General features: G+C 40.5%; 1 protein-coding gene and 1 long non-coding RNA gene across 14 annotated transcripts in view; both read right to left on the reverse strand.

The window, feature by feature from the left end:
• The window catches only part of cast (calpastatin), a 61464-nt gene that overhangs the window by 29954 nt on the left and 9643 nt on the right, over positions 1 to 21867 (reverse strand). For 5 of the 13 annotated variants that reach the window (XM_083906225.1, XM_083906230.1, XM_083906227.1 and 2 more), the window contains exon 1: positions 17489 to 17647. The exons of 2 other annotated variants lie outside the window; for them this stretch is intronic. In XM_083906225.1, coding sequence (XP_083762351.1) covers positions 17489 to 17563 — 75 coding nt within the window. In that variant the 5' untranslated portion in view covers positions 17564 to 17647. Of the gene's footprint in view, positions 1 to 7124; positions 7339 to 17488; positions 17648 to 21867 lie in introns of those variants that run through there. 6 more of the 13 variants (XM_083906221.1, XM_083906232.1, XM_083906231.1 and 3 more) reach the window with 3 other exon arrangements.
• On the reverse strand, positions 4339 to 4910 carry LOC310940759. Its single transcript, XR_014593077.1, has 3 exons — positions 4796 to 4910; positions 4462 to 4654; positions 4339 to 4380 (listed from the first exon to the last, which is right to left on the reverse strand). It is a non-coding gene; the product is annotated as an uncharacterized lncRNA (long non-coding RNA).

Raw genomic sequence — 21867 nt, forward strand, 5'->3', positions numbered from 1 at the left:
CCATGTCAGTGCTACTGGTTTCACATCCAGCCCATTACATTGTACACCACAGTATCTTTGGATTTGTTAAGAGACATGATTTACTCTTCACATTAATGTTAAGTCTCAAGGTGATTAGTAATTGTTGCGTTCATTGACAGACACCATAAAGTCCCATGACAAAAAAACAAACTCAACCAATTATCATTATGGCATGTCTTAGCACCTATAAGCGGTCGTAGCAGCTGTGCGGCATGGTTTACAGTCATGCTGAGTGAGCTGGATGAACTGGATGCATGTCTTTGAAAGACTGTAGTGAGTGAAGAAGAGGACGAAGAGTACGAGACAGAAAGATGCTACTCACGGTGGATTTCACCACTTTGACATGCTATATGTAATTTAGAACATTTGAATTAAGAAATTACTGCAGGCTCATCGCCATTACTGCCAAATTGCTGGTGTTACATTTATCTACATATATCTTTTCAGTTTTCTCTTATATTTTACCAGCAAAATATGACTGAAGATGCAACTGAATAAAAGCCAACATAATGAGTAAAACATGACTTGAGTTCTTCTTATAAATATAAGTTATCGCTTGCATTTGTATGAGTCCATAAACTCGATATTGAACACAGAATACCTGAACTCATAAATGTCTCTCTAGTTTTTAATAAAACTAGTTGACCTATTATACCTTGTTAAATATTATGAATATTAAAATGCTAACCACACCTGCCATATCTTCAAAGTGTCCAAATGTCATGAAAAAGCATACACTATGTTTATTCAATTTCATGAATAAGCATACAATATGTTCAAACTTTCCATTCAATGCATTAATAAAGAAATGGAGGCTTAACTATTTTTTATATGATGATTAATACATTTATATTATAATGTAATAATAATTATGAATAAGTGCTAAATAAACCCATGATATCCTCAATGTGTCCAAATGAGCTCAATAATAAAGAAAAAATGCCTTAACTATTTTTTCTGTGTTCACTAATAAGTTAACCAGTTAACTTATTATGTAGCTATTACCAATCATAGCCAAAGTAATAATGATTGTACTTGTAGATAGTTATTACATGAATCATTGTACAACATTTGAAGGGAATATCTCCATCAGTCTGGAAGATAAAGCCGAAAAATGCGTTTTTAGCATAATAAATTTATTAATTTGCTAATTAATAATAAAGCTACAAAGATAGGGATAATTCTCAGGTGGTATGTGATGCCCATGCAAAATTTGAAGCCAATACTGGCAATACTTTGGAAGATACAGGCGAAAATATGTTTTTTATATAATTAATTAATTAATTAATTAATTAACTAATTAATTAATAATAATGGTAGACAGCTCAAAGTCAATAGGGATCATCTACAGGGGGTATGTGACCCATAAAAAAATAAGAAAATTTAATCTCAAACGCCTTTCCAGTTATCGCGTTAACGGCTAAAATCTGGGGACGCGGATATAATTAGCCAGAATTCAGAGAAAAAGTCAGAATTCTGACTTTAATCTTCTGACCTCAAAATGTTTATTTTAATCTCAGAATGCTGACTCTAATCTCAGAATGCTGACTATAATCTCAGAATACTTACTTTAATCTCAAGAAACATGGACACAAGTCCAATCATGACCAGTGCTATCACCAAAGTCACAGACATAGAAGAGGCATTCATTTACTACAGACGCAGAAGTGAAGCTTCTTCTTCTGCTTCTACCTCTGGAGAATTAGACAACACTGTTCATGTCAAAATAGTCCATTCTGACTGAACATTTAACACGTGCGTTCACACACCACAATCCGATCCGTCCATGTAAACAATGGAATCATAAATTCCACTGTTCCACAATGAAGACATTTAGCACATGAAAACATAGCTTCAGAATTCTGAATATTTCTGTTTTATTTTGTTTCCAGAAACATTTTCATGTGGCACTAATCCTCTTCCATAAAAACTGTTCATATTACATAAAAACATCTTAGTTTAAGTATATCCTAACAAATGTGAAGAATGTATGAAATGTAGTCCTACAAAGAACAAAAGCAAAAACTGTTACAGTTTTATCATTTAACTGACAGTGTTTGGAGAGAAGGAGTAGGAAATGGCACACACAGAGGAGAAAGTGAGGTCACAGGCAGTGAGGGCATCCTCCTGCAACAGGGGAAGTCAGTTTGCTCCTGTTACTGCAATAACTGCTGTTGTCTCTATGGAACCACAAAACACTGTAAACACAGTATCACCACCTTTCCATAAGGTCATTAATAATGAGTCAGATTATAATGAGTGTTTCACAAGATGGATTTGCATGTGACAAAAATAAACAACAATTTAATGACACAACTGTGAAGCTAAAAAGTCAGGTTTGAATTATGCTTATATGCTTCAACCTACACTGTTTTGTTTTTATGTACTATAAATGAATTGAAAGAATGGTAAATGGTCTGTATTTACATCAAGCCCTTCTAGTCTCGATGAACACTCAAAGCTGCTTTACCTACAGTCTTCCCATTCACTCACCAGCCTATTCTCATGAAAGATTCTGACTGAACGCTACGATGATTAATGCACATCATTTTCCCCACAGAGCCTTGGTCACGTGACAATGCACTATATCACCTAACCCAACCCTAGCCTCCGTGTCTCTCGAGTCGCAGGAGACGTGGTGACCTGGAGGAACAAGTGGTGACTATTCTTCAGGGAGTCAAAGGGCCAATTCCAATTCCTATCTTAACCCTCAAGCTCAACCCTTAATCTTAACTGGCCCTCAAAACCAAGTGTTGAGGGTTATTTTGTCACTTAGAAATGGGACACTCCTTAAATGCAGATACGTCTTCAGACTGTGGGGGGCAGAATAACGCCAAAGCTGCGTCCAGTCTGGCGCGTCCAGTCTGGCGCCATCTTTGTTGTATCAAGACACACAAAGCATTCTGGGTAGCCCTTGCTCCCAAGGTTGGTCTCGGAAAATCTCGATATTGAGGGCGATACAGCCCTTAAACTTGCCCCTCAACGTAGTTTTTCTGAGAATCGGGACAGCACTTGCACTAGAGGGAGCGCGCATTTTTGAGATTGAGGGTTAAGCAAGGAATTGGAATTCACCCTAACTCTTTTTTCAAGTCCCTGCATTGGTGGCAACCACAATTGAAGTGAAAGAAGCATCTGCCTTTGTCTGAACCTCACACAGTCACAACCTGGGACCACTGTGCAAAATACATGGGGGTCTGGGGGGGTTAGACCCCCCTGATTAACACGCGAGACCCCCTGTAAGCCTCAAAGGCAAAATTTGAGGGGGGTCTACACTAAGGCTGGACAATTTATTGAATTTTATTCATGATTTCGATTTTGGCTTCTCACGATCATAAGAACATTATAATCGAAGAAAACCGGTTAATGCACCACGTGTATGTAAATTCCTATGCTGGAAAAACACCTTGAATGCACCAGTGTTACGTGCAGCTGCAGCAAGCGTGTGACGTGTGTGGATCAATAATATGAGGAGCGAGCGATTGAAAACATGGCAGAAAGGCGGCCTTTGGTTGAGAAGAAAGGTAGGACAACATTTTGGCTCCAATTTGAAGGACATTGAGCAAAAGAAAATTATTTGCAAAGTTCGCGCTGTCGTGTCTGCTCCTGAAGGCAACACGAGCAACTTATTCAATCACTTAAAGTTCAGTCATAAAGTGGTCTGTGACCAGGCGATAAAGCTCCTCAGTCAGCACCACTGCTATCATTATTTTAATTTACTATAATGATTATTATTTTTTTAATGGTTACTAATGTATTTCTGGCTGTTCTTTTGTTATATTTAAAGTTGAGTTTTGGTGGTTCAATAAATACTCGTTTTGAAATCAAAGAATATCGTGTCTATTAATCATGATTTCAATACCAGTCAAAAATAATTGTGACTAATATTTTTGCCATAATCGTCCAGCCCTAGTTTAAACATGTTACAGTGTCATTGAAAAACATGTCTTTTTTCCTAATTTTAGTTTTACATATATGATCTACATACATAATACACTTTGCATTCTTTCTTATCCTTTATTACCAGACAAAATGTAATTTATTTTATTTGTAATTTTGTATTTTTAATGTTTTAATGAATTGCTTTCCAAATGGCGCTGTGGAAAAGGCCCTCACAAGCCCACATCTGACAGGGAAAATAGCCAATACTGCAGTGTGGCACCTGGGGTGGTGAAACAGTATTGCGCACAAATGGGAGATGGGAGATGGGACCCCCCCGATTATTAATGGGTATTTTGCACCAACAAAAAACAATCAATAAAATAGTATATCAAAACACAAGCAAACAAGTAGTGTCCCTTAAATACTGTGTGCACTAACCAGTTTAGCAGAGTCTCAGTCAGTGACTCGTGGTTGCACACTCTGAAATAAAAGGTCATATATTAGCTTGTGCTGGGATTGTTGTTGGAAAATAGCTAATCTGTCACCAGCATCTGTGCTCACCTCAGACCCACCCAAATAGTTTATGTGTTTCAGGTCAGCTGTGACTCCCAGCTGCACATGCCACAAACATTAGGACTGCTGCTTTCATGGAACACACCTTACAGTATGAATGCAGGTGACTCTCAGCACCAATAACAGACCAATCAGAGCTTAAGAATGGGCCTCCCTCCTGCCTCTGCTCTGGATCAGGTTTCTGCTGAGTTTGTTTGTCGAGAAAAGCAGGAACATGACGTTTAGTTTCTGTCCCACTATTAAAGTGAGACTGTTTTTCATCACATAGGTGACATTAGATAGAATTTATTTGGTGTTACTGATCAACTGTGAGAGAACACACCTCCTGTTCACATCCTTATAACCATATATGTAGCATCATGGAAAGGATTTGACCAATCATAGGCCAGTTCAGACAGACAGCGGGTGATTCGGTGGACTGATCCAGCAACAACTTCCTATGCTGCAAAGAAACTGAAAAGAGTAAAGTCTAAGGAGAGAATCAGATATTAAACATAATAAATCATCAGATGATGAAAGGAGTGTGTATTTCTCTGATGACAGGAGCTCAGGACAGAGCAGCAGCTTTCCTTACTGGATATGGAATAGGGCTGAATAATTTTGAATAAATATCTACTTGCACTTATTTTTGACTGAAATTATGATTGTGATATGATTCACATTATTAGAGGGAATGGTAATCTTTACATCATTATTCTCATATTTATTGAGAAACCCATCTAAATGACTACTGTGTGAGCAAATCTGTGCAAAACAAATATGTTGTATAGAATATTTAATATTTAGTCTGCAGTGGTATTTCAACATGCTTTAACAAATATTGCGCCTCATGTGTAAAAAAAAATTTGCCTAAGAAAATGATGAAGTATCATACTTCCATCCATCCACTGTCAACCACTTTATCCTCCACATGAGGGTCGCGGGTCAATGGAGCCAATCCCAGCTGACACAGAACAAAAGGCGGAGTCACACCCTGAACAGGTCGCCAGTCCATCACAGGGCAAACACAGAGAGGAACAACCATTCACTCTCACATTCACACTTACAGGCATTTTCAATGAGCCTCTACATGGTTTTGAGCTGTGGGAAGGAGAACCTGGAGAACCCCGTCACCCATAATCATTTCCTTCAGATTTCTCTGCAACATATTGCCTCCCCCATACATTGTACCCTACACTGTAGATTTTTTTCTCCACACTGCACTCACTCACACCACCACATAAAACCTAAGTGTTGTCGTTTATTTGCTGCCCCGTCACCATGAATCTCACACACATCTATCTTTCTGTTCACTTTACAAAAAAGTTTGTAATAGATAAGTGTGAAAATCAACACAGATTTGTAAGCCTGGCTAAAATCTTACGGGGCCATTTGAAAATCTCATGTCACAACCATCAAGACAAAAATAACTGCACAATTACCACAATCAAGTTACTCCTATGCTGATGCTTGACCACAGTGACCACTGAGGACTAACCCTCACCCAGGCTGGCATGACAGCACACTGATATCAACCCCGTGATCATTCTGGCAGAAGCCGGCACATTTCTTTTTTAAACCCAGTGAGTGAGGCCAAGATTAGCCATACATATGACCGGAAGCACCTGTGACTGTGAGGTAATGTGGCACTGAAAGGTGCATGACACAGACTAATGATGTGTTTAAGGTTTGACTCCGGATTTATCAAAGCATGTTGCCATCAGAATCATCGCCCAGGAATAAGCACAACTCACAGCGTATTTGTCTGCCAAGTCTTAGAGACCATGAAGCACATTCAGAACTCATCCAACTAGAGAGTGTGTAAAGCAGCAGCTTGTGTCTGCTGTGAAAACTGATGACTAATACTGGGCCCCACCCCAAAAAACCACAAACATACACATGAATGTGGCTGAAAATGGATTCCAAAGTTAGCTGCATCCAGTGCTTTTAAATAGTTTCAAGAGTTGGGCTTGACTCGGCTATGACAATGTGGACCAGTAGAAATGACCAAAGCTTCTGTCTGTGGTACAAAGAGTTGCGAGGTGACTATGAAGCAGGGGGTTAAAATTATCAACAGAGCTTTACTTGCTGTTGTGCAACTGCAGTTTGTTGAGCTACATGGAGGAATAATAATATCGCTGTAGGGAAGATTTCATGAACAGCTGGGTAACCTCAAAAAATGCTCATCCACCCCAATATAAGAGTCTGCCTCATTCTACAGAAGGTTGGTATAGGCTGTTCTTCTATATTTTATTCTCTAACTCTGTTTTAAACTTATATGCACATTACCAAGTTGATCAGACACAGATAGACATCAGCTGCTGCAAAGATCTTGTATTTTGTCACATATTTGGATTATTTTAGCTACAATAACTCACTTTACACAAGTCTGAATGGTTTCAGATTAAAGCAGACCATTAAGTTATGCATGCCTTAGTTGTGACTCGGGTAACAAATGCTGTCATGGTCCATACATGTAGCACAAGCAGTAACACAGCACTCCCCGGGTCCCTTTGCTAACACTGCTGAACTTGACTGACAAAAAGTTCCAGCTGAACATGATTTACATACTAGAACACATCAGTCATGCGTCAGCCTGTCTCTGACACACAACAGGTATCAAACAGGAAGCCCTTCCACACACAGTACGAGCACACAGCACAGATACATACCATAGGGTTGGTTGTGAGTGTGTATCCTCTATATGCTGTAATACTACCAATATGCTTTCTTGATTTCCCTCTGTGGAAACACACACACACACACAAGCATGCATGCACACATGTAAACACGCAGGCAGACACACACACACCCTGCAGTGAAAAACTTGACAAGCTGCCCCGCCTTCCTGAAAGAGGCACAACAAGTCTGAGCTGTTCAGGCTCCACCTCCTCAGTCACAAGGCAACAGAGCAGGCTCAGTGATATTGGACAGCCAGACACGCAAAGACCCACCCACTCCTCAATGACTGCCAGGGGGGGGGGGGGGGGGAAGTATTTGGGCTGAGCCAGACTTGGTGAGGAGGGTTTGTTGTTGGTCGATAACAGATAAGATGACCCACAGCAGGATGTTTGAGGCAGAGTTTAAGCATGAAGCAGGTGAGGTGGATTTGCTGCAGTAGTGTTATTAGGCAAAGTCTGGGTGTGACTCAAAGTCTCACTGCTCAGGAATCTGGACATTAGAGTCACTGGGACAGCCGAGACTGTGTGTGTGTGTGTGTGTGTGTGTGCGTGCGTGCGTGCGTGGGTGCGTGCGTGTGTGTGTTTGTCGGTAAAGAAGAGAAGTTAGGGAGGAAGGTCACACCACACTGAGTCCAATCCACACCCAAAAACTAGCAGAGAAGAAAGAATGTGCATTTTAAAAAGGTTAAGGAGGAAGGGAGAGACAATAAAACAAGTTGGTCATCAACACAAGTTAACACAGATCTGTGTGGCCTTTACATTTCAGAGGAGCTGACAGAGCTTATGTAAGAATAAAAAAGCTTTTCAAACAGGGAGGCACGCATCCCTGCATCACTGCAGGGGGACTTCAAACACTGACATGTTTTTTTACAACATTATTAAAATGATATGTGTAATGTGGTTGAACATAATATTCTGTTTGTTCTCTCTCTGGTTTCTTTGCTCCTTCATAAAACAAAAAATACACATTTTACTGATATTAAATATTGAACAGATTAACCAAGAATACAATCAACAGATTAATCAATAATAACAATAACTATGGTCTATGTAGTCATTCCCAGAGACTGGGTTAGGATCCACACATGGCTCAAAGAAGATATTTTTGGTCTCCAGCTTTTTTTTTTTTTAAGATATATCAAATAACACATGCATAAAATGAAGACATGATTCATCTCTCTGAAATGGCTGTTTTACCTATTCAAAATAATGTAATAAGGTGTTAAAATAGAAGTATAAAATAGTCAGTTATATGTTTTTATGCACACATTTTCTCTTAGTTGTGAATAATAATGTGAATGATGGACCAGTGGACTGTCCAGAGGGTACGCCGCCTTTCCCTAGTGTATAAAGTGAGAGTAAGTTAGTAAACTGGTGTGAGGGAGCACTATTATCCAGGTGCACACAAACACATACAAACACACACAGGTTTGTGCAGCTATTCTTCTCAGGACTCCACATTGGCTTCCATTCATTTAGACAGACTAAACAAAGCCTTTTCCCTAAAGTTGACAATGACCAGTTAATGTCTAACTCTAACCTTAATCTAACTGCAAATCAAACCGTAGTCTTAAACTTAACCAGTTCTCCAGAAATGAGGTTATGCTTCATTTGGACCAGGTTTTGGTCTCGGTGAGGACTACAGGTCCTGACTAGGTCAGCGCTAATGTCAGAAAAGGTCCTGAACACGCAACAAATATAAGAACACACACAAATGATTGTCCAGTACCTGCTAAATTTAAAAGTCCACTCCCAAAACCATGAAAAAAATGTCAAGGTGGGGACCTTTGTAAAACAGCACCCCCCTGTGTCCTACAACACTCACAGCACTTATGTGATAATGGATAAGTGAGTCATGTGAGACTGCTGTGACAGCTCACTGTGTCTGACTGACAGTTTCAGACACAGTGTTGTGTTATGTGTGTTTACTTTGCCTGCACTTTAAAATACACAAATGTAAAACAATATATTTTTAGTTGTGACTAATAATCATTCTTGGAAGCAGTAGACATGAATAAACTTACTAAAGCAGGATAATTACCACACAATATTGTAGTGGTACTTTCTGTTTTCTTCAACAGCAACAGTCTTGACAAATCTTCATACTAATAATATCTTTGACGGAAGCGTTAGCTGCTGCTCTTTATCCCAGCGTCTCCTAGTGTTGTGTCGGTCATGAGTGATTTGTTCGAAACGAACTGACTGGGATCACTTCATGAACTGATTCGTTCCTTTCTAAGTTCAGTTGAGCTCAGCAGCGATCGTGGCGGCCGGGAGTGGAACTGCCGCGTTCTGTGAATCACTTGTGAAGTCATTCGCCGATGCCGTCACTCACTCGTGAATCTTCGGCAAACGACGCCAGCCAACGTACGCCGAGTGGGGAGGGAGTGACTAGTAAGAAGAACTGTGTCACTCACTCTATGACCCGCGGCGCGAACGTACTGCACTCAGGGAGGACGTGAGTCACGTAGCAGGGCACTGGGCTCCTGCTAAGCACTGAACGATTCGGTGAACGAATCTTTTGAACGAATCATTTTAATGAACTGATTCTAGTGATTCAGTACACTCAAATGAACTGCAGATCCCCTCACTAGCGTCTCCTTGGTAAAAAACAAAAACAAAAATCCATGTCTGTTTTTCTTTCAAAATAAATCTCCTTTAACAGCTTTCACTTTCAGAATACAACAGTGTCTTTCCTCTGCTTTGTGCGACATGCTTGGCTGCATCCAAATGCCTTCCTTGGTAACCAATAGCAACACTTATCTTTACTGACAACTACTGAGCTAAATCAGACCCACCCACCCTCTGTGAGCTACCAATCTGAACTCTAAAACAGTGTGGGTTAAAGAGGAGTGCCTGCAATAACTCATCTATGTGACAAGGAAACAAAGAGAGCAGCTATTAAACAAGATAAAACACAGTGAATGTACCCTTTAAACATCTGTTATAGGTACAGCAGAGGTGTCACTGATCATAGCAATGGCTCTGTTCGTGTAAGTCACAATATGTGGGACAATGATCATCATGAGTTTGACTTCTTTACACCTGTGGTTTTCCCACTGTGACCTGTGCAAAGGGCCAATTTAGGACCAATAGATTCACTAAAACTAAAATATTAAATAGTACCAATAACTAATAAGAAAAATAATTTTATTTATAAAACGTTTTTATAGAAGTTTTACAAGTGGAAGGCGGTTCTAGAGAGAGAAAGAGAGAGAGAGAGATGTGGGGGAGGTCAGTGCAGTCAGTTCTGTGTTTGTGGAGAGTTCCTGACTGAAGACCAGAACTGAGACCACACAGAATGAAAACTAATTCCAGGAACAGTAAGCAGGTTTTTTTTTAACTGTGTACATTATTGGTTCTCTATGTGCTTACTGCTAAGTAATGCTCATTGCTGCAGTTACTACCATAGTTACTTCTTCAGCTAAGCATTTTGCATGTGTGGTGCAACCCTGTCCAACTGTGTTTTTCTTTGCCACATTACGTTTTCATGTACCGGTCTTATGTATCAGTATATGTACCAAATAACGCCTCACCACTAATTTTCGCATTTCCACCGGCTCGTCTCGGCACGGTTTAGCGAGTGTTTCCACTAGCGTAGTACCTGGTATCAGGTACTATTTGTAGTACTTGCTCTGGCGAGGTTCCAAGCGAGCTGAGACACTCAAGGTCACCTTACAACAACAAAATAATAATAACAATAATAACAACGGGTAGAGAGTTAGAGAGTTAGAGGGAGTAGGCCTGTTTGGGATGGGGAATGAGATGGGATTTGAAGATGGGGAATGAGACAATGTTCCTGATGCCGGGGGGGAGGGAGTTCCAGAGGCGGGGGGCAGAGCGACTGAAGGCTCTGGCCCCCATGGTGGTCAGACAGACAGATGGATGAGCCAGATCTTAGTGTCCGGGAAGTGTCCGGGAAGTGTCCAGGAAGGAGGTCAGATAGGTATGGGGGAGAGAGGCTATGGATGGCCTTGAAGGTGTGAAGCAGAATTTTGAAGTCGATGCGGAATTTAACCAACCAACTGAACCAATTGGAGTTTATAGATGGACTTGTGGGGAAGACCAATGAGAAGGGAGTTACAATAATCAAGGCGGGATGTGACCAGGGAGTGGACCAGGATAGCAGTGGAGTTGGGAGTAAGAGATGGGCGGAGATGTTGATGTTGACTGTGACTAAACTGAACTGAAGTCTCTGTGAGAGGTAACTGCAATTCATATGTTAAAGGGATAGTTCATGTTGTGTTAAGCACTTACATATGTGAGCTATGTGATGTGACATAATGTCATATGGGCAGCCCAGGGCTGAGTGGAAAGGGAACATGGCTTGTATGCAGATGGTTGATGATTTGAGTCCCAACAGGGGAAGGGCTAGTGTACCTCTGAGCAAGGTACCCAATCCCCATTGACCCAAACCACTGGGGGCACATCCAGTGTACAATAAAAGCGTGGATTGTGTCAGGAAAAACATCCAGCCTAAACTATGTGGATCGGTGAGCAAGTGATCCACTGTGACCACACTTCAGAAAAGCTAAACTATTTCTTTAAAGGTACAGTGTGTAAAATTCAGCAACATTTACTGTTAAAAGTACAGCTATCCCTCACCTTAGGCTTTCCTTCCAAGTGTGTTGGAGAATGTATGTAGCCTTCAGGTCAAATCAAATCTCAAAAAGATCACTGTGGGCTACTCATAAAATAAAAACAAGTACAACTATTTTAGCTTAATTTCCTGCCAAATGACCAGACTTTTGAGTCATGTTCATGCCGTCAAACATGAAACTCCAGCTAACACAATTGTGTTATATAAACATATAGTATTTACATATACAAAGGTTGATAATGTGATATATATATAGTGTCTTCTATCCTTTTTTCAGAACAATGTAGGCCAGGGGTGTCAAACTTATTTTCATGGTTACCCTCAAAGGGCCATATGTAACTGTAAGAGAGAATAAATTTAACTAAATGTAACCAAATATAATGTAGAATAAAGGTAACTACTCCGCAGCATGTTACTAAATAACTTTCTGTATTTATTACTTATTCAAGTTACAAATATGATGCATTATAGATGTAACCTGGTCTGCAGTGGTGTTTCTTCAAATTAACAGCATGCACTGCTTCAAAAACACATCCTCAGAAAAAGACTTTGAAGCATGGGGGATTCTTCAGCCACAATTGAGCTAGCTTCCACTGCCACGTCGTTTTTGGTTGTGGCTTTTGTGAACGCATTCTGATCACAGTCTCAATCTCAATTTCACTCGTCAAGTAATGCATATACAATGATACACTGCGATCTAGTGGCGGGATGTCATCACTTTTCGGGTAACACAATCACCATGCATTATGGGGAATGTAGTTTATGGTCAAGCCACGCCTTAAAGCAGCATTTTCAAGACCAATTAACCAATTAAAAACGCTCTATTTTGTGACTTCTGCAGAATTATTAATACTACTTTATATCACGAAAATGCTATATAAAATGAGTCATAACTTTGATTTAACAACACATAAGAAGACGGAAAAAACACATTTTTAAAGCCTGAAGATGTGACCAATATACAGATCTGTGTCACGTGAGCCCTACGGGTTTACCCGTGCAGCTGAACCCACATTTGTCTCCATCAGAAACAGTTTTAAAACAGTCTTTATAGACTGTTTTCATACATGTGAACATTTCATGAGAATGTTGCACACTGCAAAACCATTGCAATGATTTTAAAGTGCAATCTGTGCTGGGAAGATGAGACGTGAGAACTGTCAAGTGGCAGCTAAGAATGTGGATCCACAGCCTACAGTGAACATCCATCACATGGTTGTAAGAAGATCATGTGAAGCACACGATTCACTGCTCATCAATATAATACATTTAGCAGCAGTTTATTTTTCTATATCTATAATTGTGGGTGCAGGGAATCAAAACAACAAAAAGTGGTCTGAAGAGCTTTATACTGGTGGGAAACTCTGCTTTCCTCTTGTGCATTCACGTCCCTGACTATTCCAGGATACTATAGATACCCTTTGCTGCTTATCTGATCATAGCTACATTTAGCACTGCACTTTTTTGACCTACACGTCATCACACTGTCTCGAACAGTGTTCTTCAGCCCACATGTCATAACCACCAACTTCAACCTTAGCGTGTTTATGTGAAGTTACTCAGAACCTGAGTCATTATATCACTTAACAGTTCCCAGTAACCGTCAGGCTATTTGTTCTTTATTACCTATCTGTAAACATCATGAGGCAACGAGCATCAGCTTTCCCTCTAGCATGACTGATAAACTGGTGCATCATGGTGTTTGACATGTCGAGATGTTAGTCCAAGTCAGACTAACACATCCACCCAGACTGACCTAGAGGTTCTGTACATATGCCTCAGTTAAATCTTTAACCCTGAAAATAACAGAAGAAGAAGAAAAAAAACATGGTGAAATGAAGACCAATAGATTATGACATGATTTCATATTTTCCCCTCTAAAGTCTCAGTTTGTGATGTAATAGGTCGACCTAGGGCTGGGCGATATGGAGGGAAAAAAAATCTATATACTGTATATCACAGTGTACATCAAATTAATATTTATGTAAGGCTGGGCAATATGGCTTATAAATAATATATTTTATAAAACAGATATAACGTTTTCTTTTGCGATGTTCGGGCTTCTCACAGGAGTGTGAAAAGACACTGCAAAATAAATATCTATAACATACAGTTTTTTCATTTCAGATAATACCTGGCCCTACTTTTAGGCAGGATGCCCTATTTTCTCCTTCACTATTTTCCCCGGTAACTGATGTGACTGAAATCTCAGTTCTTAGCTCACATCTCACATTACATTGGTCGATTTTCCGCGACGCATCGTGGACGGGTGCTGTTATTTGTGGAATATCTGACATCTCTGTAACCTTTTTCATGGGAAGAAAGCACAGATAAGCTTGAAACAAACCAATGTTGAAAACCTGATAACTATAGGAGTATGTCGCAGTTTTTCGGCTTCTTTGGTGGCAATAACTGTCGGTGCACCGGGGGAAAAACAACAACAAAAAAAAAGCCTTAACTTTTAAAAGGTGGTTAAATTGATGTTTGTGGAGAACAGTGTGCTTAATTCCCACTATTGACATATTTACAGCTGATAATGTCCTTTATAATATGAAGGCTATAATAAAATAACTTTTTTCTTCAAGATACAAAGTCACTTTTGTGAAAAACGAGGAAGGAGACAGGCAGTAATTAATCTCCAGCTTCTTCCAGAAGAGTAATAATGTAAGAATGTTTTTTTTTTGTGTGTGAATGTTCAAAGTTGTGAAAGGTCAGAAAACCATCACAAACACAGCTAATACAACTGTATGCATTAATACACGATACAATGCGATGCGATGCAATAATACAGTGGCCCTGAGCCCTAATCACTGAAGCAGACAACACAGAAACGTTATCGCACAACGGAAACGCAAATCAAAAAACGCAAACACTAAAGCAGACAACACAACAGAAATACATGTCAAAATGGAAACGCAAATCAAAAACCACAATTATAAATTCTTAATAGGAACAATAACAACATGTTAAAGTATTATTATAACTGGTGTATGTGTGTGTAAAACGTCGTGCATTTACACATAGTACATCATATGAATAATTATTTTGTCTTTATTAAATGAAAAAATGATTTTTTTATTTTTATAAATAAATCGGGGATTTTATTTTTAGGCCATATTGCCCAGCCCTAATAATAAGTAGACAATAAAGCTGGTAGTCAGGGAAGAGGGAATAAGACATTTATAAACTGGAAAACACCTCAAAATGCAGGAAATAGTGTGTCAGAGAGTTGTGAATATCAAAGTGCACCAACCATCAAAACCAAGAAAATTCATCACTGATACTTCTACTCATAAAGATATGATGATATCCAAAATACCATATCTTGACTCATGTCACCACATAGATATAACATCAGTATATTGCCCAGCCCTGCTCCAGGGTTACTTTTACAGTGTACAACTGACAGGATAATGAGTGAAGCTGAAGCCAAACTCAGAGTGAGGTGAGGAATCTGACAACACAAATCTCACTGAGAGCTGGGAAATATCACACAGCCTGCCAACGGGATAAACACCAACATTAAAAAAACAAAAAAACAAAACACTTCGAACAGGGAGTGGGAGGGTAATATTAGCTGTGTAGGAAGTGTCAACATTAAACAACTGTGTATTTATGACCTACTTGCTCTCCCTCAAACACACACACATGCAGCCGGAGGGTTTGTTACACGTGACCAAGCTTCTCATCAATACAGCTGATGTCATCATGTCTGTAGTCTTTGAACATAACAGGCAAACACACAGGAGAAAACACAACACAGTGAGAATAAGCCAACATGCGCTCTACCTTCCAGCTGCAAGAATGACCTGCTGCTTCTGATGCATTCCAATATTCATAGTTCAGGTTCATAATGCAATAAGTATGGCTGCAACTCATTATTCCTCTCTGCCCATTATTTTTGCAAATAATTGATTAGTTGTTCCACAAAATTTCAACCCACATTATTCCGTTCTAATTGTTTATTTGTGATATGGAGCACGCTGCTCACGCCCCCCGAGACACAGGAAAAACAGTCAAGCCACTGAACTCACACCCACAATTGACTGGAAACTGACACATTTTGTGACACTTTATAAACCGCTCATTCCCTGTACCAAAGTCCAAAGAGAAATTCAGTGATTTTATGTAGTGATTTTTAGTGTACACAGCTACCTCCACCAGTGAGTTTAGATGTGTCGTTTCATAACTTAAGTGTAAGGGCAAGGTCACACCCTGGACAGATCACCAGTGGGGGAACTTGTGAATATATTTATTAAGAGGGTATCACCCCATTGACATTGTACTGTTCAAGTACTGCTTAAATACACAATTATAACTGATAAATAATACATCCACTTCAGCAGGAGTATTGCTGTCGGGCTGTAAAGACGAAGATCTGTACTAGTTCATAATGGATGTGTGTGTGTGTGTGTGTGTGTGTGTGTGTGTGTGTGTGTGTGTGTGTGTGTGTGTGTGTGTGTGTGTGTGTGTGTGTGTGTGTGTGTGTGTGTGTGTGTGTGTGTGTGTCTGTGTCTGTGTGAGAAAGTGTACTGTAAGTATGTGTAAATGTTCAGCCATTGTGTTCTGATGGACAAGCATTGGCATTCAACAATGTTCTCATCCCTGTAGTCATTTCCTGTTCCTCTCAGGACTGTGGAGCAAGATGAGTTTGTTGTTTCCATTCAACCTTTCACAGATAAAATGACACTAACACAGCCCTGATAACAAATGGCATTGCAACAGCATCGTTGACCTGATACAAATCCCACACAGAGCTGCTGTCTGTGCCAGACGTGAAACAGGAGCAAAATATAATGATGCTGAGGCTCCAGGATGTGACGACATGCACATCCCAAGGTTCTCATGAAAAGAGACATAAAGGGATAGTTGCAACAAGAACCAGCCTATGATCACTCTCATTCTGTGTTTACATGACATAAGAAATATTATCATAGTCACACTAAAGCTGAACTTTTAAAATCCATTAAAACACACTCAGATAGTCTATCATTAGTGCATCTTTACCTTCAGTTCACTGAGAATATCTGCAATTTCTCATAATGGGACACAGAAGTTGTTGATCTGCTGCTGCCTCTATCAGTAAGTTAAAATAAGTTATTTTGTAACTTCAGTCTTTGAAATCTCAACCACACTTAAAAAAATGGAGGTTTTGCTTTTAATGGAATTTGCAGCTACACGCCCAGTAAGGCTGTCCTGGCTGCAGATTACCTCAGGGGAATGCTGTATGGGCGAGACAGTGAAATGTTCTGTCACAAAGCTCAACATTTTTGGTTTTGTTTTGTTCACTCCTGACACCATCAAAACAACACCATCGACACAGTTCTGCAAGACTTTCCCTGTGATTTGGTGCTTGTAGCAACTGGTAGCAAACACTGCACACACTGTCCCAGCCTCAGTTTAATGACTCACTCCTACAAAACACACACACACTGAACTCTGAGAGGCTAACCAGGAGACATTCCAGCAGAGAGCGAGCGAGAGAGGGGGAGTGAGAGGTCCAACACAGTCTTCCTACTTATCTGTCTTTCCCTTCTAACATATGGGAATAACAAGACCAACAGCAAACAACCACCTTTATATTCACATGCAAAACAAAACACACGTGTGGATTCCTCAGTGGCTCAGCACATACCATGGCTCAAGCACTTTCTGTAACTCTCTCTGTCTCTCTCTCTCACACACACACACACACACACACACACACACACACACACACACGCACACACACACACACACACACATTGGCACACACCTGCTCCTCCACAGCCACATCATGCAGGGTCGAGGAGTCCCGAGGGCCTCTGATCCAGCTCAGTATCTGGCCCATGTTGGCTGAAAAGTGCCTCCAACTGTTTATATGTGTGTATGTGTGTGTGTCAGCCTCTGCTCTGTCTGTCTGCTTGCAGCATGTTTCAACCAAGCACGGAAGGGAACAAGAGAGGGAGAGAGAGAGAGAGAGGGAGAGAGAGAGAGAGAGAGAGAGAGGGAGAGAGAGAGAGAGAGAGAGAGAGAGAGAGGGAGAGGGAGAGGGAGAGGGAGGAAAGGAGGGGTGTGTGATCAGGAAGTGGAGCAGAGGGGCAAGGCTCAGAAAAGGGAGTGACAAGAGGCAGGGCCATAAAACTCAGTGAGCTATAAGGAGAAGTGAGCTGACTATGCACCTGATGAGGGGGCACATGTCGCTTCTCAGGAGAACATTCACACACACACACACACACACACACACACACACACACACACACACACACACACACACACACACACACACACACACACACACACACACACACACACACACACACACACACACACAGCATGTAGGAAAAAACTGCACATATGGCCCATGTGAAACTATTTTTTACAGTGTGGAACACATTCTCAGTTTAATCTGAGACAGTCAGCGCACTTACCTTGACGTTAGAAAAATTGATTACTGAATTAGTCTGACTAAAAAGACTTTCATAATACATGTGAACATGTTCAACTGAAATAGTACCAAGCAGAATTTCTTAGACTAACACGCCCAGACAATACAGCTGGGAGTTGCAGGACTAATGCAATATGTTCAACTGGACCCAAACAGGTTTAGATGCTCTGCACATGTTGAACAGTTCCTGCCCCTGGGCTTTGACCCAGAATTAATAAAAGAAGGCAGTACACAGAAGACGGAGACGACAAGAGTGAGAAAAACATGGAGAAAACAACACCCATGCATTTAATATTATAAATATGATGAGTATCAATACAACAGGCTCTAAAACTCATCTCATCAAATTATATAACAATATCCAAAATCTAAGATCATAGCTTGTCTCAAGTATAAATATATTGCCCAGCCCTAGCTTAAACAATGTAATATTAATATGAATATTAATTAATATCCAGTGTCCTAGTGCCGGTTCAAACCCCAGAGATATGGAGAGGAAGGGCATCCTGTGTAAAACCTTTGCAAATCAAATAATCTAACCAATAATAGAGCCACATTCAGAAAACCACGGAATATCGCACGACATGATATCAACTAGCCACCAGATAAAGATGCTTTGGTTTCTGATGTAACAGTAAGTCAATCTTACATCAGAAGTCGGAACTGGGAGTGACGTTTTTTGGATCATAATGGATTTTCCATGATTTGCTGTCAATGTCCAATCTGGTGATTTTGACCAGTTTGAGATTGATGCCAATATAGTTTCATATGGGCTCATCCCTAACAATAACAGTCAATAACAACACTACATGATATTTTGCACACACTAACAGCATAGCAACAGTGTTCCGGGTTTCCCCCAGAAAACCTAATAAGCCCGGTGGTAGGACCTCTCGGGCAGCCCACGGCTTTTTTGTAAAAAAAAAAGAAAAGTTCACAGGACATTTTAAATTATGACTATTATGTGTTATTGTAAGACATTTATTAACAATACTTAAACACCAACTACAGAGTCTTACAAAAATAATTGAAATTAAATAAATAATATAAATGTTTTCACTTAAAGGGACAATGTGTAGTATTTATGGGTTTATATAACCCAAAATCCACTTTTTTATACATATTATGTGCTCCTGCATTGTCTAGTCGCTGTATAATAGTTTTTGTTTCATTTTCGTAGTGTTTCAAAAAGTCATGTAAAATAACATGGCCGCGGTTGCATTGCCACTGTTAGCAGCGAGACGCCATGTTTCTACCGGAGCCTGTAAGGACAAACGCGAGAGAACAAATCAAGTATCTCTTTACTTGTAGCGGAAGTCCCGCCTCCACTCTCTCGGCTTCGTCTGCTACGGCCACAGTAGCTCGCCCTCTCCCTCGCCTCACGAACCTCATCTGCTGACACAGAGAAAGACGACCAGGACGACATTTGACCAGCTGCGGATACCGTATCGCTCAGGGAAGGGAGGGGGTGAGCAGAGCAGCAGTTCTTTGTTGTAAATTTCAGCCTCTCCTCTAGATGGCACTATAAACTACTTACTTCACCTTTAAATACTAATTAAGTAATTGGCCAGTGAATCTTAAAACAAGCCATGCAATGGTCACATTTTACAAAAGTAAAATAAATCAACATAAATAAAAAAGTGGTAGTGCCCCCTCATCTGCCTCATCTGCTACAGACAAACGGCCCTTTTATTTCTGCGCACCGTCCCTGCGCTGTTCTCTTCTCCCTCTCCTGCGCCGTTCCTGCGCTTCTGCGTCTCCAAGCGGTCTCTTCTGGATCATTTCTCTACGTGTTTTATCCCCACATAAAAATAATGATCTTTATGACGAGGATGGAGTACAGTCGCGATGAAGTGCAGGTGACTCAGTGGTCTCGGTATTTATGGTGAAGACGCTTTAACGCTGTAATTAGAGGAATAACAGATGCATCAGATGAGCTGATCTCTTTAGTTAACTGCTTAAAGAGAGAGAATGTTCTCTGGTGTGAAGTGAATGTCGCGGGGAGTTCATAATCTGCGCCGTATGCAGCCAAGTTTCGCTTTTTTGCGCAAAGAGACTTTCCAGCGTTTAATAGTTGCTGTTCCACAGTGTACTCGCTGCGTTTCGGCCGCCGATATATCAGTGCATCCCTAAATATAACATCTTTATTGACAAGAACAATGTAACCGTAATAATGACGCACTTGATAGTGTGACTTGGTTTTCATCGGCACCTGGACAATCGTGGCTGCGCCGATTACATGGGGGCGCATGCGCCCTCGTTCCACCGGTATAGACAAATCTGTGGTGTATAAAAAATCTATTTAAAATAAATAAACAAGCAATGCTAAGTGTATTATAGGCTTTGCTTGCCCCCCCGCCAGGCTTATAATACACTGGGGGAAACCCTGATGTTTAAATAATACCAATCTACTGTGAAACGGTGAAAGTGGCAGTGCTTGCACAGTGGCAGCCATCTTGGAGCCCTAACTCGTGGTGTATGCAGCTGCTCCGAGTTTCCCAGATGGAAATCCAAGGGGCAATCCCTTTTCAGGCACAGAAAAAGTCTGAGTTCCAGCTACAAATGGAATGCAGCATTATACTAATAATAACTAAGCTGGAAGGGGCCATATCTCCCTAATTCAGTGAATCAATTCCCACCAGTGCATGTAAACTGGGATGAGGAGCGTCATCCAGTTAAATGGCAGTTGAGCTACATCTTAACCGTGCATGGAAACGCACTGACTGTCAACAAGCACACACCCTGATTTGTGATGAAAAACAGGCCTTGAGCACACATAGAGACAGACACATAGTTACACACTTCTTATCTACATGCAGCAATGAAGTAACACTCTCCACTGAATACTAGCTTAAGAAAATAATGAGTGCAGACTTTAGATTTTCCTGCCAAAGTGCGATCAGCCTCAGCTGAAACCTTTCAATCATGAGTCTCTGTGACAGTAACGTAACCTCTTCTGGTAAATAACAGAGTTTATTGACCAGGCGTGGGTTGTTTCAATATCTGGTCACATGCTCTGAATGTTACCTATCAATCAATAGCCATTCACTGAGCCAGAGAAGCACTGTCTATCTACTAATATTTCAACATGGATCCATGCATTAAAACAGATGAGGCGACAAAAGCAAAAGGTGAATTAATGCCCAGGAATGTCAGGAGTGTTTGTTTGCACATGCTAAAGGCATAGGTGTTGGCTTCCTCAACCTTCACCTACAATCATCTGTTCAAGACGGATGTTTGATTTTGAACTTCATTTGATCCATAGCCAAAATTTAATGGCATATGAAATATCACATGGTGTGGAAACGTGCATATAAATCAAGCACAACTGAAGCCATTGTTTTATTGTTTTCCCCTTTGTGTTCATGTCATTTAAGAGCAAGTGCAAAGGGCAACTCCAGGCAGTCATATCACAGAGGTGTTCAGGCATGACCTGGGTGTAGTGTCTGTCTCTCTATGGGCCATTCTTGGGTGGAGTGAACAAACAATGCTGCCTGTGAGTGAGTCACAGTGGAGGAATAAGACAGCCAAGCCTTTCACTTAATAGCACACCTCAGCAAAATATGAAAATAATGTTCAAACCAGCCATACGTGAAACTCCCGTCTGTACAGCACACAAACTGAACAGTCATTAATGACAGTCCCTTTAAGCTTAAATCAATTAAACTATTTACTAGGGAGGGGAGAATATACAATTTTATCTTGCA

Source organism: Microchirus variegatus, assembly GCF_963457635.1.
Source record: "Microchirus variegatus genome assembly, chromosome: 19".
Classification (NCBI taxonomy): Eukaryota; Metazoa; Chordata; class Actinopteri; order Pleuronectiformes; family Soleidae; genus Microchirus; species Microchirus variegatus.